The sequence below is a fragment of the Aspergillus caelatus genome, assembly GCF_009193585.1.
Source record: "Aspergillus caelatus strain CBS 763.97 unplaced genomic scaffold BDV27scaffold_63, whole genome shotgun sequence".
Classification (NCBI taxonomy): domain Eukaryota; kingdom Fungi; phylum Ascomycota; class Eurotiomycetes; order Eurotiales; family Aspergillaceae; genus Aspergillus; species Aspergillus caelatus.
Window position 1 is genome coordinate 145,411 of NW_022475326.1, and position 13,834 is coordinate 159,244.

Consider the following 13,834-nt stretch of genomic DNA (forward strand, 5'->3'; position numbering starts at 1 on the left):
GGCCACGGGGCGAAGAGTAAAGATAGGCTGTCTTTAAAATACTTGGAAGGGAAATGAGAAAACCGATTGTTTGAGAGCAATGGGAAACTGGTGTAGCGACTGAGAGGACCATAACGTCCAGCAGCAGAACTTGGGTCAATTTATCCTCGATCAAGTCATCAATTTACGGGTAGGTACGTCTGATTTCGGTCGCTTTCACCTTCTCCCTAGCTGAAAGACCTCCTCAGCTGAGAGATCTTAGTGAGCGAGGCGATGTGTGGTGGTGGTGATATGAGGTGCATTAGTCCCCCCCACCACCTCTGCTCCTAACGGCGAGCTATCGGGGGTTTCCATATCCGCCCCCTGTCTTTTGTTTCACTTCAGCACTATATAATGTGGCAACCGTATGCACCCCTCCCCAACAGGAATCGGTAAACACACGGAGTTATTTCCACGTCGAGCAACATGTAGATTAAAGCGCAGGGGGGAACATGCAATTGACCAATGATCGCAGGTCTGGCAATATAATATCTAAGTCATGTATCCAGCAGCTGAAAGCTGTCATGAATCAGCTCATATATTGTTTTTCCATCAGTGACGCGTCGTCTTTCCTCGATCGTGATGCACAGACCATACCATTGGCTGGTTAACAAGAACAGACGCTCTCGACTAGCCCACACTACATGCCTAATGACGGTTATACCGAATGCAATGTAACCTCGTCCATATGCGAGTATGTGCAGATGCCGTCGTCCAAGTCGTGGATAGACTTTTGTCCTCTATGATAGAGGCTGTGAAGTTCCGAGCTAGTAGTCATGAGGATATATAAATTACCACGTCACCAAGCCATGGAGGGACGACATCTCTTCTTTTCTTTGGTGAGCCAGCAAACATTATCCATAGTATTCAGACATGAATCGCGGGGCAGCGACAGATGATTTCGCCACCGCAGTGGTGGGCGACATGACGTTGGTCCTATCGACATCCGAGACTCCTTATGAGATCGGGAAGAACTTCCACTTCACGACCGGAGCGTGTCTCATCTATGCGGAGCACATCACAATCTCCGATTCTCTCACGTTTCCCGGGAAAGACCTCGGAATCTTCTGCTATTCTCTTGAGGTGACTAAGAGTCTGGATATCGATGTCTCTGGCAAGTCCGGCAGTGCCGGGTTGCCAGTAACTGGAGTGACCGAAGAGGGCGAGGCAGGGGGGGATGGTGCAGATGCAGGCAATGTGTGGGTCTTTGTCCAGGAATTCAATGAGAAGATTACACAAGAGCTTAGGGTCAAAGCGTTTGGCGGCGATGGTGGCCGTGGAGGCAATTCCACCGGCCCAGGAAAGAAAGGTGGGGATGGAGGCAATGGGGGAAACGGAGGTACGCGTGCTTGCTGGGAACTACTAGTTACCCCCCCCCCTAACCCTTGTCGCACAGAAGTCCTACTGATTGAAAACAGGAAGTATCGAGTTCCTGTATGGAACCAAGGCTATGAAGTCTCTTAATGCTGCCGGTCGTCTATATTCTCAGCCTTGGCCCGAGGCCGCATTGAATTTATCCCAGGATGTGACGGGTACAGGGCTCCCCGACCTAGTTCAGGCCACTAACAAGCCGGTCATAGAACTCTACCGTCAGGTGAGCGAACTAATGAGCCGACTTCTTGGTGTACTGGGAGGCTTCGAGGATAGCAACAAAGACGTACCACTTGTACAAGAACTACTGGTGACAAACTTGAAATCAGTCAATGCCCCAAAGACTGTTTCGGCTTCAAGTGTCCAAGAGCTCGAGCAGGCTCTGCAGAAGCTCAACGACAATGATGTGGATGGAGCAATCAAGTTGATGCAAGTGAGCCTTGTGGCGCTTCAACCTGCCAGTGGATCAACGTTGACCACAATTGTCCTGGGCGTGGTGATAAGGCTCCAGTCTACTGTAACAAGCATTAAAGATAGTGTCGCGACCATGATTAACAACACAAACGCTGGTGTGTATGAACCCGCTCCCCCATTCCTATCATTCTTGAGACGTTGGCTAACATCCTCCATGGATAGGGGTGGGGGCAATTGGGGGCATCAATAGCAATTACCCTTCGGCTCCATCTGGAACCACAGGGAAGGATGGACAGACTGACGGTGCTCGTACAGCCGACAATTTGCCCCTTGACGGATCCGCAAAGGATGCTGCCTCCAGTCACGCCTATGCCTTCCCAGACCAGTGCCAGATGCTCCTGAACAAGGCAGATAAGTCGTTCTTCGCAAATACCGCTGCAGAGCGAGACAGGGCATCAGGCCTGTACCAGCGGATCATTGCACGTTTAGCATTCTTGACACAGCTCGAGCAACAGGATAAGAGCTCTAGTTTAGGCGCTGCATATGAGGCTTTGGAAAAGACATGGAAAGTTACAATGTCACCTCTGATTGAACTGCGCTCGATCCGTACCCAGGCAGAGAACAGATTCAACAGGTTGATACTTGGCCAGGATATGTTTGGACATGGTCCTGACTGGGCCCCACGCCTGTCCTTTGATTATTACAAGGAGGAAGTGGAACGGGAACTGGCGGATCTGAAGGACGTAGAAGGAGTGACGGATAAATACTTGACTGCCCTCGAAGAAGACCGTGCGACGGAGAAACTTGTCGCGGAGGGAATCAACTCCATGCTCCCTAGTTACAATGCCGCGGAGAGTAAGATTCAGCTATTGACGAGCAGCAATGGGCCCCTTGCAACGAATGCCTTTAAAATTGCTGCCTTCACACCGATAATCGAAGACATGCGCGCAGACCTCCAACAACGGTTATCGAACGTGCCGGTCCACTCCACCTCCGATAAAAGAATGGTCCTCGACGCTCTGGCTACACTGACCTCCATCAACCCTAGTTTTTCTTCCCTGGTAGATCTCTCCACGTTCGGATACGATGCATATAAGTCGACAACGGTAGCAACGGATGTTCAAGGAAACAAATTCAACAAAGCCTATGTGATCGACCAGCTGGCAATATGCGGCGATACTTTACTATCGCTGTCGACCTCGTATGAGACAAGGAAGGATAAGACCATTGCGGTCGACGACCCTAGTTGCATCAAAATATTAACCTCGGTCGATAACATCAGGAGCATTCTCAATCAGTTCAAAGGCTCCATCGAGGAGCACTATCGCGAGGAATTGAGTGATGCCCTCGACGATTATGTCGATACCATATTGACGCGAAACGACGCAATTCTGGAGTACAATGCCGCCATTCAGCTTTTGTTCGAGGCCGAGAGCGACCGACAGTATTATCTAGCACAGGCAGAAAAACTCGGACAAGAAGGCATCAAGGTGAACCCTGATCTCCCCGCCATTGTCTTCTGGCTCCGGAAGACCCAGGATAGTTTCCGGTTGTCGCTCATGCAGCATCTTAACTACGAAGCTGCCGCAATCAGGTTCTGGGGTCTGCAGGATGACATTCCTCTGTTGGAGCCAAGGAGCCTTCCAAGTTACACGTATCTCCAGTCGTCACAGACCCAACTGCGCTCAGCGTTCGAAAGGAGTCTTGAGCGATATGCCAGTAGCGTGCGGACGAAATGGCCGACTGGAAATGACGTCGGACTCTTGTATCAGCTACCTGAAGACGTAGTGGAGCAGCTGAAAATTCGCAAGCCCTCTGCATCGAAGCCAGGACAAGATATTCATACGGCTGTTGTCTCTCTTCCCGAACATGCCATCCCGTTCACAGGTCGTGCTGACATTCGCCTCAATCAAGTACGACTCTGGCTTTTCCCAGTCACCATCGACGCGAGCGATGGCTTGGGCCGAAAGTTCCTCTCCATCCAATTGATCCATACAGGAAACGAGGTGATCCTGGATGATGACGACACTTCGTACAATTTCACTCACGATGCGGTGTATCTTGATTTTGAATACAACGTTGCCAATATTAAAGAGTTACCAGACATCCAAGGTGCAGAGGTCCGCGGAGAACAACAGATTCAAGGAGACCATACCATGGGGACATCCACGGGAAAGAGTGCTGTTGCTGCTTTAGGGCCGTTTACTAAATGGCAGGTTATTATTAAAACCAGTAATGTCATTAACAAAGGGCTCAATCTGGACAAGTTGAAGGAGGCGCACATGGAGTTTTGGGGAACCAACCGTCCCTCGAGGGTTCGTCGGAATGGGCATTATAGTGTTTGACCAGTTGCTATATATAGCTGTATCTAGAGTGGTAGCCTTCTCGGTCGTTATACCGTGCAACCTTCGATCGTTGACTGCCGATGCAGTTGCAATGGTGTGCTCGCTGACCTGAAGAGAATACGAGTCAAATACGGTGTCTCTATAGGTATCCAGGTAGTGATTGATCTTCCGTATCTTCCATAAGTCAGGTGGACTATGTCACGTGCTTTTCCCTGGTCAGTGACTCAGCTGCGATACGTAGCAGCCAATCGGCTCCACTCGATGGGATGGGTTGAATCGGTTGATCACCCGCGCCTGTGAAGCACACGCGCCATCGCCCGAACGGGTCAGCCGATCCCCCGTTCCTATTGGTGCCGGTATGTTTTCCTCCACGCGGCAGCGAACTCCACTGTCTCCTCTGACTCCGATCTACAACACTTCAACCAACATGCCTCCCCAACGCCGCGCTGGCTCCACTGGCCAGAAGAATAAGTCTGCCGGAGACGCCAAGAGGCAGAAACCGAATGCGAATGCGAAGTCGGCCCTCGCGTCCCTGGAACGAAAGAGGCATGCCAATCTCGTGGAAGACGAAAGGCCAGAACTACGGAGAAAAGACCCCAAACGACGAAAAGGTAAACGGTTCTCGTTCTCCCCCACCCGCCCTTGCGTCTTCAATTTGCTGATATCGGCGCACTTGCCATCTAGAGCAACCCGTACTGCAGATTCGTGTGCCGACTCAATTACTAGATGTATACGTGTTCGGAACCAATTGCTATGGTGAACTGGGTCTTGGCGACCTGACGAAGAAGTCAGAAATAGTCCGGCCGGTCCTCAACCAAAAGTTGGCCGCCGACAGTGTGGGGGTGGTTCATCTGACCGTTGGAGGAGTCCACTCAGCGGCTTTGACTCATGACAATCGAATCCTCACCTGGGGTGTCAACGACGAGGGTACATTGGGGAGAGATACGAAACAAAAGAAGGAAGGAGAGACCGAAAGGGATGGCGCGAATAATGTCAATGGCGAAACAGAGTCTGAGCAAGAGAGCGATGATGACGACATTACCCTCAATCTGAACGAAGCAACTCCGCAACCTGTGAATCCATCGCTCTTCCCCAAGGGAACCGTCTTCGCTCAACTGGCAGCATCGGACAGTGCAACATTTGCGCTTACCACAAAGGGTTTAGTTTATGGCTGGGGGACTTTTAGAGTGCGTTCACTAGAGCTCTACATCCCTTTGTCTTTTTCCGACTGACGATGGCAGGGGGCTAATGGAGGGATTGGATTTGGGCCGGAAAATAAGAAAGAGCAGAGAACTCCTGTCCAGATTCCTATTCTCAGTGATGTTGTGAAAATCGTTGCGGGTGCCCAACACATTCTCGCACTGACGTCAAACGGCACGGTCTTCAGCTGGGGCTGTGATGAACAGCATCAACTAGGAAGACGCCGCGCCAGCCGACGGCATCAATCTCATCCTCTTGTCCCGGACCAATGTGCTCTTCCTTCCGGAATTGAAGACATCGGGGTCGGATCCTACCATTCCTTTGCTGTGCATCGAAGCGGCGCGGTATATGCATGGGGATCCAATAACTTTGGGCAAACGGCGGTTCCGATGAGCGCGGGTCATCATGATGCCACTGTAGCGTTTCCCACAGAGGTTCGTGCCTTTCGGAAGTATGGTAAAGTGGTCAAGATATGCGGGGGAAAGGACCACAGCATAGCAATTACTGCACTTGGCCGGTGTCTGATCTGGGGTCGTATTGATAACAAAGCACTGGGAATGGGGGCTGAAGAAATGCCGTTGTCAGATATCATTTATGATGAATACAGCAGACCCCGCATCCTGAAGCAGCCGCATATGCTCAGTGGCATCAGTGACCGGATCATATTCGCGACCACAGCGTCGGACCACTCCTTTGTCATCACCGAAGCCGGAAAGGCCTATAGCTGGGGCTTCAATGTGCAAAGTCAAGCTGGTCACCCTGGTCTCGATGAGGTAGAAAAACCTACCCTTCTTCAAAGTAAGTATGTGGACGGTAATAAACTGGTATCGGCCGCCGCTGGTGGTCAGTTCAGTATCGTGATGGGGAAACACCTGGCAAAGACCACAAGTTCCCATTCATGACATGCGTGCCGCAGTGATATGCTAAATATACCAGTCGTCTCTATCCCAGATGGGGTACCGACGAGGACCATTTCTTGGGTTAGAGAGGGATTCCTGCGGGACACAGTTAGGTAGTGTATAACAGTGATTATCTTAGCATAACAGTAATTTTCTTTAGTAAGAATCACCTTACCATTAATAATATAACAGCTATTCAATACTATTTATATAGATTCTCAATCTATAAAAGAATCTCTAAATTCACAATCCAAATGGATTACAGAGAAGACGATGCTTTGGCCTGATTGCGTTGGCCTTGACAGCAGAGTTTCTGTATATTCCCCAGATAGAGTAAAGGCCCACAGTGTAGTCCGGTATCATGGGCTCATCTGAGACCAGATTAATACTGTAATAGTGACTACTTTCCTGCTTACCAGCGGAGTACATGGAGACATAATTCTCTTACGTTGCTTGATACCCTTGATATGTATAGATGGGAGGGATGAATAACAAAGACAAATATGGGAAGCATAGGATAGGTTATAATAACTCATAGTAAGATTTAAGATTGAGATGGACAGTGATCCCTCCTGAGTCAGTACTAGAATAGTTGGTACCTAAATAGAGTGTCCTGGCCATGGATGCTCACTGGATCAAATATACGCGTGAACAGCCTTGTCCCGGGACTCACTGCCACTGATATGTTCAAGCAGTCTACTGAGCTCGATTCACAATGTACCTCCTCTTGGCCGAATCGGGGTAACGGGTGACATGATTTCACTGCCAGTCGCCTACTTCTTATGCAGTCGCTCTTCTTATACAACTGGGGTCGATCTGGCTGTCACAGGGAGTTCTGTACAATGGTCGGATTGAATTATAGCTGGATTCAATTAATACTTGGGGGTCTGTGAGTGTTAATGAAATCTAATCTCCCTGCTCGAGGAGCCAGACTCAGCTATCCTGCTCTGTCAGGATAAAGTGGTAGTAGCCTCCTAAATCAGCTATACCAAAAGCAACCATTACCGACAAGAGTAGAGGATGCCGTACATTCCGCCGTGACCCACACCCTTCAATCCATCTTGAAAATTATTACCCGTAAGTATCTAGTAAGGCACTCATCTCTACCACCTATTCCAGCACGAGCAGTACCACTTAGGCTTCTCTGAACAACAAGTTCCATCTACTCATCATCGTGGAGATCGACGACCGTCTTCTTCCATTTGCGAGCCGGGACACGACGCCGGAAAAGAATGTCGATCTCACGGAAGGACCTGTTCTTCATCTCTGGAACCCAGATCCAAGCCATGGTGGTGCAGATAAAGGCGGTGCCAGCCCAGACGTAGCCGCTCTTGCCACCCAGGTGCCACTTATCATCGTTGAGCATGTAGCTGGAAAGGAATATGCAAGGAATGTTGACCAAGTAGTAGGCACCTCGTCCAACACCCGTTGTCAGTGGCCTGAGACGAACGGAAGCTGTCTCACCGATGATGACCCATGAGGCAGGGGCGGGTCCCAAGCAGAACAGGACGGAGACGATCAAGCCAAGTGATGCTTGCGCATTGCTAGCCGCGGTACTACTGCCAACTGAAGCCGCAATACCGAGCGCGACCAAGAATGCACAGTTGATGAATTGACCATAGACATAGATGGTGCGTCGACCCAGGTAAGAGGTGAGGATCCAAGAGAGCATCACCATGATCATCTGGAGGGCAGAAGTGATGAGACCAAGTGCAAAGGCGGTGTTGTCTGCCATGCCGGCCTCTGAGCTGGTGTTAGTCTGCTATGGCTTTAGACGATATGGCTGGACTCACGTTTGAAAAAGTACACCGCTTGGTTTGCAATCAGATTGCCTGTCAGATTCTGAGATGCGTACACACCGCACACAATCAACGTGCGGTAGAGATCGGTACCCTTCCACAGTTCAATGAGACTGGGCTTCTTCTCGGTTGCCTCAAGTTCGATCGTGCGACGCATCATTGCGACTGCGGCAGCGGGATTATCAGTTGCACTCGCGCGTCCAAGTCGTTTGACAGCCTTCTCCGCCTCGGCCAGGCGGCCTTTTCGGACGAGCCACCAAGGCGATTCAGGCGCAATGAAGAGTAAGATAGCGAGGGGGGTAGGGAACATCCACTGGAGTGCAATGGGAACCCTAGGATGACGGTTAGTACAGCGCTCCTCGATGGCATCTATGCGAGCGGACGAACCTGTATGCTGACGAGTCAGACTTGGACTGGTAGTGGTATGTGATCCCTCCGACTATGATCGACCCAATTGCCCAGAACATCTGCAACATCTGCGTCGCCGGAGCTCTCAATCTCATGGGCACGATTTCGGCACAGTAAGCGGGTGCATTGGCGATAAAAATGCCCCACGGGATGCCTTCCATGATCTGGGACGCGAAAAACATCCCCTGGCTGTTGCCGAAATAGAAGATGAGGATGAAGGCGTTCAAGGCCATGAGACCGCCAATGGTTGCCCATCGATATCCAATCCAACTGGTAATGGGACCTGCGATGAATACACCGATGATGCAACCGATTGGCCCGCTACACTGGAATGCTGACTGCCATGAAGCTTCGATAATCCATGTATTTGTTTTTTCGCTGTATACACCAAAGTCCTCGGCGAATTTCTTTGTGGCTATGAACTGACCCATCAGGAAAACACAGTATGACTCCAGGATCTATCGCACACGTTAGGGAAATGATCTGCCTATCGTTGGGCAAGAGCTTACAATAGTACATGACATCACGAAGGCCCACCAGCTGGCAGCGGGATAAGCCATGACAGCCTGGGGCACAGTCATATTATGTTCGACCTGTTCGGCCTCCAGAGCGCCCGCTCTGTCGTAGTCGACCTTCTCGTTGACATCGTAAACAGGTTCGGGGTTGGAGGTGGGCTGCGCCTCAACCTCCGACGCTGCGGTCTGCTTCTCTGTGTCACTATTCATGTCGACGACTTCTGGGAGAAACAGGTGGCATGAAAGAGCGGCAGGCACGACTGGGAGTTTTAAATCTTTATACCTGCGACAATAGCCTCGTGATGGTGATCCCGATCTTAGCTCAATTGAGTGAAGCTTGCTCCGGACCTTTACCTCCTCAAACCAAAATCTCCAATCATGAGAGTCATTTTTCCTGGCACTACGGTAGCCGCGTCGCTTGATTATGGTTGGGCCCCTAAGTATTAGCCGGGAGAAAAGTACTGGTTCCTTTGCGGGGTCCGCTGAACTTAAGCAAATTGGTGGCGTTCTATTCGCCGGAGAATTCCTGCTTTGGGTCGTAGGGGGGAGAGTCCGCAATCCTCCCTTCAGTTAGTGCGAGTCATCCGACCCTCCTGATTCCCTATCAAGGGGGTTCAATTCTGCCTGAGCCTATCATCATGAGCGACTAAATTCAACCAAGGAGCTGGGAGAGGATAAGCGCTAATTCTTAGTGCTTGACTCCGGGTATCGAGGACCGAGGGCAAGTGTTCAGTAGACGTGACCCATTCAGAATGTCGTCGAATACTGGCCTCCGAACATGAAGTCGGATGCTCATGATACTTGATCTCTCTATCTCTGTAGAATACCATGCCCCCACTAGGGGCCAATTGGACGTGCAGGATTCAAGATAAATATCATCGATCTTGACAGTCGGACACGGCTCGGGGTCATCTCATTCGCGGGCTAGGGCTCGGTCAGCTTTACCCCGGACGGACACTACCCCGCGCCACGACCCCGGAAGGATCCTAAATATCCTCCAATAGAGAAAAGGAGAAAAACTTAAAATTGGATAAAAATATGAAATTGCCTGAGGCGGAGCAATACAATATGGATCCATGGATATGCAGCCTACCACAACTATATATCAATGTACCTACACGTGTCGTATACCACGTCTTGAACGAACTTTGAGCCTGGCTGGGGCCTGCCGTGCCTTATACCTGTTATTTTTGGGCTGCTGCCCTCATGGCTCGCCACTTTGGAACCGTTATGATGCTTCCGCAAAGTCACTCCACTGTCTTGGCTCGTGGAGCAGTATCGTGTATGCCCCTCTCTCTTTCTCCATGTCCTTCTAGTAGGGTTGACAAACTGTTGAATGCGCTTCCAACCTTCTCTCGGAATTATTATACAAACTGCGCTGCCGTGGGGGTTAGTGTTCGTGGCTGCCCGTAGGATGGTATGGATGATCTGTTGTCCAGACTTGTTTCCCGAGTTCTGGATTGCTTGTAGGGCTGACACCACTATCGTCGGGGATAGTGGCGGATTTGACCGGGTTCCCATTGATTTCCGGCGTTGCAGGGCCAGTTGTCAGCCACCCACCTGGCCAATATATATATGCTGTCCTCAGGTGACGGCAAGATTGAATATGTGCCTGAAGAGCGCTGGGACGAAAGTAATGTCAATACGGCTGTGGACATGTATGGTCAAGATGTCAATTTCCGTGCTGACGCTTTGAAGAGAGGATCTCGATCAAGAGCCATATCGCGTAGAATTCACTTTTGGAGGGCTACGATTAGTTCATAGGTTTGAGATACTACGTAGCGCTCACAATATAGTTAATGTTGTAGAAAACCAGCTATTGATCGATCTTGAGGATATCGTGAACTAAGGTAACCCCTGAGCGGGAGTTGTGCTTTTCACACATCCCGAATGCCAGCATACTGTATAAGGCTAGTGGGCATCAGGGAGGGCAACCTATTATCTATTAAAGCCCCAGCGTTATTGAAGATTGCTGTAACCTCAACATATTAAAACTCAATATGTGTTAAAACTAAAGGAGTGATACCTAAGTGGTATATTAAACTGGAGAGAAGAGGTACAGTTAGACTTTGTATATCCTCTCCGCAAGCTCTAGACCTAGTATGTAACGCACAAGACCACAAGTACTCGCGGCAGGAGTCACTCTAGTTGTTTACCCACTGGTTGACTCTATCTTGGTGTTCCTGTATATATCTATCAGATCTATTTCTATTCTGTAAATATTTAATAAAAATATATAGTTTTTTATTCTCTATGTATTAAATTTACTATTAAATTTTATCATCTTCCTTGTTTCTGCGATCATATATTAAATAACGAGTTTTTGATCTTAGCTACGAATAATCGGTACCTAGAGATACTGTACTGTCAGATGGATCACCCGAATATCAAATGAAGTGAGAACAGATTAATACACAATGTAATAATAAAGGAGTAAAAGGAGCGTAGGAATCAGCAACAGATATGAATTGGTTAACTTTCAATGAGTGTACATCTATTATCCACATACTTCGACAATCCAGCGCTTAATTGGCACTGATCAGCTCTTCCTCTAATTGACCGAGCCTTTCTCCCATGGATTTGACGATCGCTAAAGGGGGGAGGTATCTATGAAAGGAATGTACTGTCGGGGGCATGTACTATTGGATGATGGAACTGCGCCTTGGAGGTACGACTGAATATGTCCAAAGTAACAATTTGACCCCCCCTGGTTGATGACCGTATGCTGAAGTCAAAGGAAACATCCCGTCAGTAAGCGTAGACTCTCGGCTGAGATGGGTGTACGGCTGAGAATTGATAACAACTTACACCAACGCCTTCTTGCATTAAAACTACCGATCCAGCAAACCGAGAAGACATCTTGCGCGCTCTATGACGACATAATGTTAGCGACTAACACGTCTAAAGTCCTCGTGATTTGGCCGAAACGTACGATTCCAACGGCGTCATAGGGTCAATGGTATTACTCGCAAAGAGGATCGGGAAGGACGTAGGCATGCTTAGTGCACTTATTTCATCTGCATCAAACCTGGTTAGACTTTGTCTTCCAATACAGATGCTCACCTATTTTGCCGAAGACGATGTTCATGGAATGTCGAAAAGGAGAGAGACAAATAGAGTGTTATCTACCTTGAACTACCATGCTATCTGGTAACTGCGGTCGGAATGATCGGCATAGGATACTTTCCAGGAAGGTAGGGTAGATATCACCGATGTACTTGCTCTTGGAAATCGTGTACTCCGCCCAAATCTTGAACCCTTCCATGGTAGTAAGTCTGTTCCTGCGATACGAATCGGTGCATGTAATGGCGAGACGGGCATCAGTTATAGAATTCGACTTATCATACATGCCCGCAAGAGCAGATACGTTCCCACGCTCAGCCTGGTGTAGGATGTTGGCCATGGTTGGAAACCTTGCCAGTGGCGTGTAGATTGTGTTGAGAAAAAGAGTCTTCAGGTCTGAATAGGTGACCATTGTCGGAAGGTCTTGATCTCCGACGCCGCTTAGCGGGACTGGATGGTTCAGAAGCTGACGGACGATGCCATCCATTCTTGCTGTAATGTTAGCCGGGGTGGGTCCCCAAAATGAGCACTTTTCAGGCCCTGCGGAATGGCAGAAGGTCGAGAATGCTTCTATAGCCTCGTCCATTTGTTCCACATTATCCGTCCAATAGTTGTTATAATATTGCTCTGCGTTGAGAACACCATCTAGGATCATTCTCCCAACGCGGTCAGGAAACAGGGAAGCAAAAGTGCTGCCGATAACAGTGCCGTAACTGATGCTATAGCACCACAATTTGGCGCTTGATGGTGATTGACCAGCCAATAGAGCCTCGGCTTCGATAAATGTGAGCAAATCATGGGCAACTGCTGGCGTAGTCACATAATATGAGTAGGGTGACTTGCGCTCGACAGCATTGTTGCACCACTCGCCGTAGAGAGAGCTTGAATAGTACTGTTCCTCGAGCGATGTTGATGAGATATTGCTGGCGCCTGTTCTGTGCAGTCGATAGAAAGCCGTCCTTGCTTTTGCATCCCCCGAGAAGCAGTCCAAATACAAGCCACTGTTGTTCACACCGCGAGGGTCAAATGAGACGAAGTTGTACTGCTCTCCAAACATCTGGCCGAGGAGATTCTGGTATGTGAGGAGTAGGTCGACACCAGAACCACCTGGACCACCTAATGAAGTGTCAGTCCAGTCAAATGAAGCTCGCCCAACGTTGCATGATTGATAGAAATGAGGCCTTACCGGGGTTGAGTACAATGCTGGGGGACTCAACGGTGGCATTTTTGCCAGCCAGCTTGATGAACGCAATCGACGTCGTGCCAAGGCTTCTGTTTGAATAATCCAAAGGAACTTCCAGTCTAGAGCAATGCAAGGCATCGAAACATGGTGTCCATGTGAGGTTGGCGGATGGTTCAATCTAGATGACTCGTCAGAAACTTTGAAACCCTTCGGCAATGTGGCACTGTCAAGTCCCGGGCTCACATTGTCAAATCCATAGACCATGCCCCGATCATGTAAACTGTGGGCTTTCAATCCCAAGCTCATGAAAAACATGAGCGTATTCACAAGTCGGTTCATTGTAATCCCTGGGGCCTTCTCCTTGATCTTTCGGTTCGGTTGCTTGCAAGAATCGACACAATTGCGCTATCTGGGAACTATTTATACCAGTTGAATTTCCTTGGATAGTAGTATCAAGTCTGACGGTTTCAATAGGCAGTTACATTCTTCCCATCAACCCAAAATACCTCTTCTTGCGTACAACCGTTTTCCGTTCTGCTTGTACGAACCAACCAATCAAGGCTTTTTTTTTTTTTTTTTTTTGATCAAGAGGACAACCAAATACGGTGGGTGCGGGAAG

General features: G+C 49.2%; 3 protein-coding genes across 3 annotated transcripts; 1 reads left to right on the forward strand and 2 right to left on the reverse strand.

Moving 5' to 3' along the window:
* Positions 1-4,566: 4,566 nt before the first annotated feature.
* Positions 4,567-6,450, forward strand: BDV27DRAFT_126375 (RCC1 domain-containing protein). The gene is made up of 3 exons (XM_032066529.1): positions 4,567-4,759; positions 4,833-5,335; positions 5,390-6,450. Exons 1-3 carry the CDS (start codon positions 4,576-4,578, stop codon positions 6,248-6,250), a joined length of 1,548 nt encoding a protein of 515 aa, XP_031928843.1. The 5' UTR covers positions 4,567-4,575; the 3' UTR covers positions 6,251-6,450.
* A 959-nt stretch (positions 6,451-7,409) lies between these two features.
* BDV27DRAFT_156645 (putative MFS maltose transporter) lies at positions 7,410-9,179 on the reverse strand (the record flags this gene model as incomplete). The annotated part of the gene is made up of 4 exons (XM_032072374.1): positions 7,410-7,990; positions 8,041-8,378; positions 8,434-8,912; positions 8,964-9,179. 4 exons carry the CDS (start codon positions 9,177-9,179, stop codon positions 7,410-7,412), a joined length of 1,614 nt encoding a protein of 537 aa, XP_031928844.1.
* Positions 9,180-11,559: 2,380 nt separating this feature from the next.
* On the reverse strand, positions 11,560-13,554 carry BDV27DRAFT_144223 (putative proteinase; the record flags this gene model as incomplete). Its single annotated transcript, XM_032070230.1, has 6 exons — positions 11,560-11,694; positions 11,778-11,838; positions 11,902-11,986; positions 12,153-13,148; positions 13,219-13,393; positions 13,459-13,554. The coding sequence occupies 6 exons, from the start codon at positions 13,552-13,554 to the stop codon at positions 11,560-11,562; spliced, it is 1,548 nt and encodes a 515-aa protein (XP_031928845.1).
* Between the last annotated feature and the right edge of the window lie 280 nt (positions 13,555-13,834).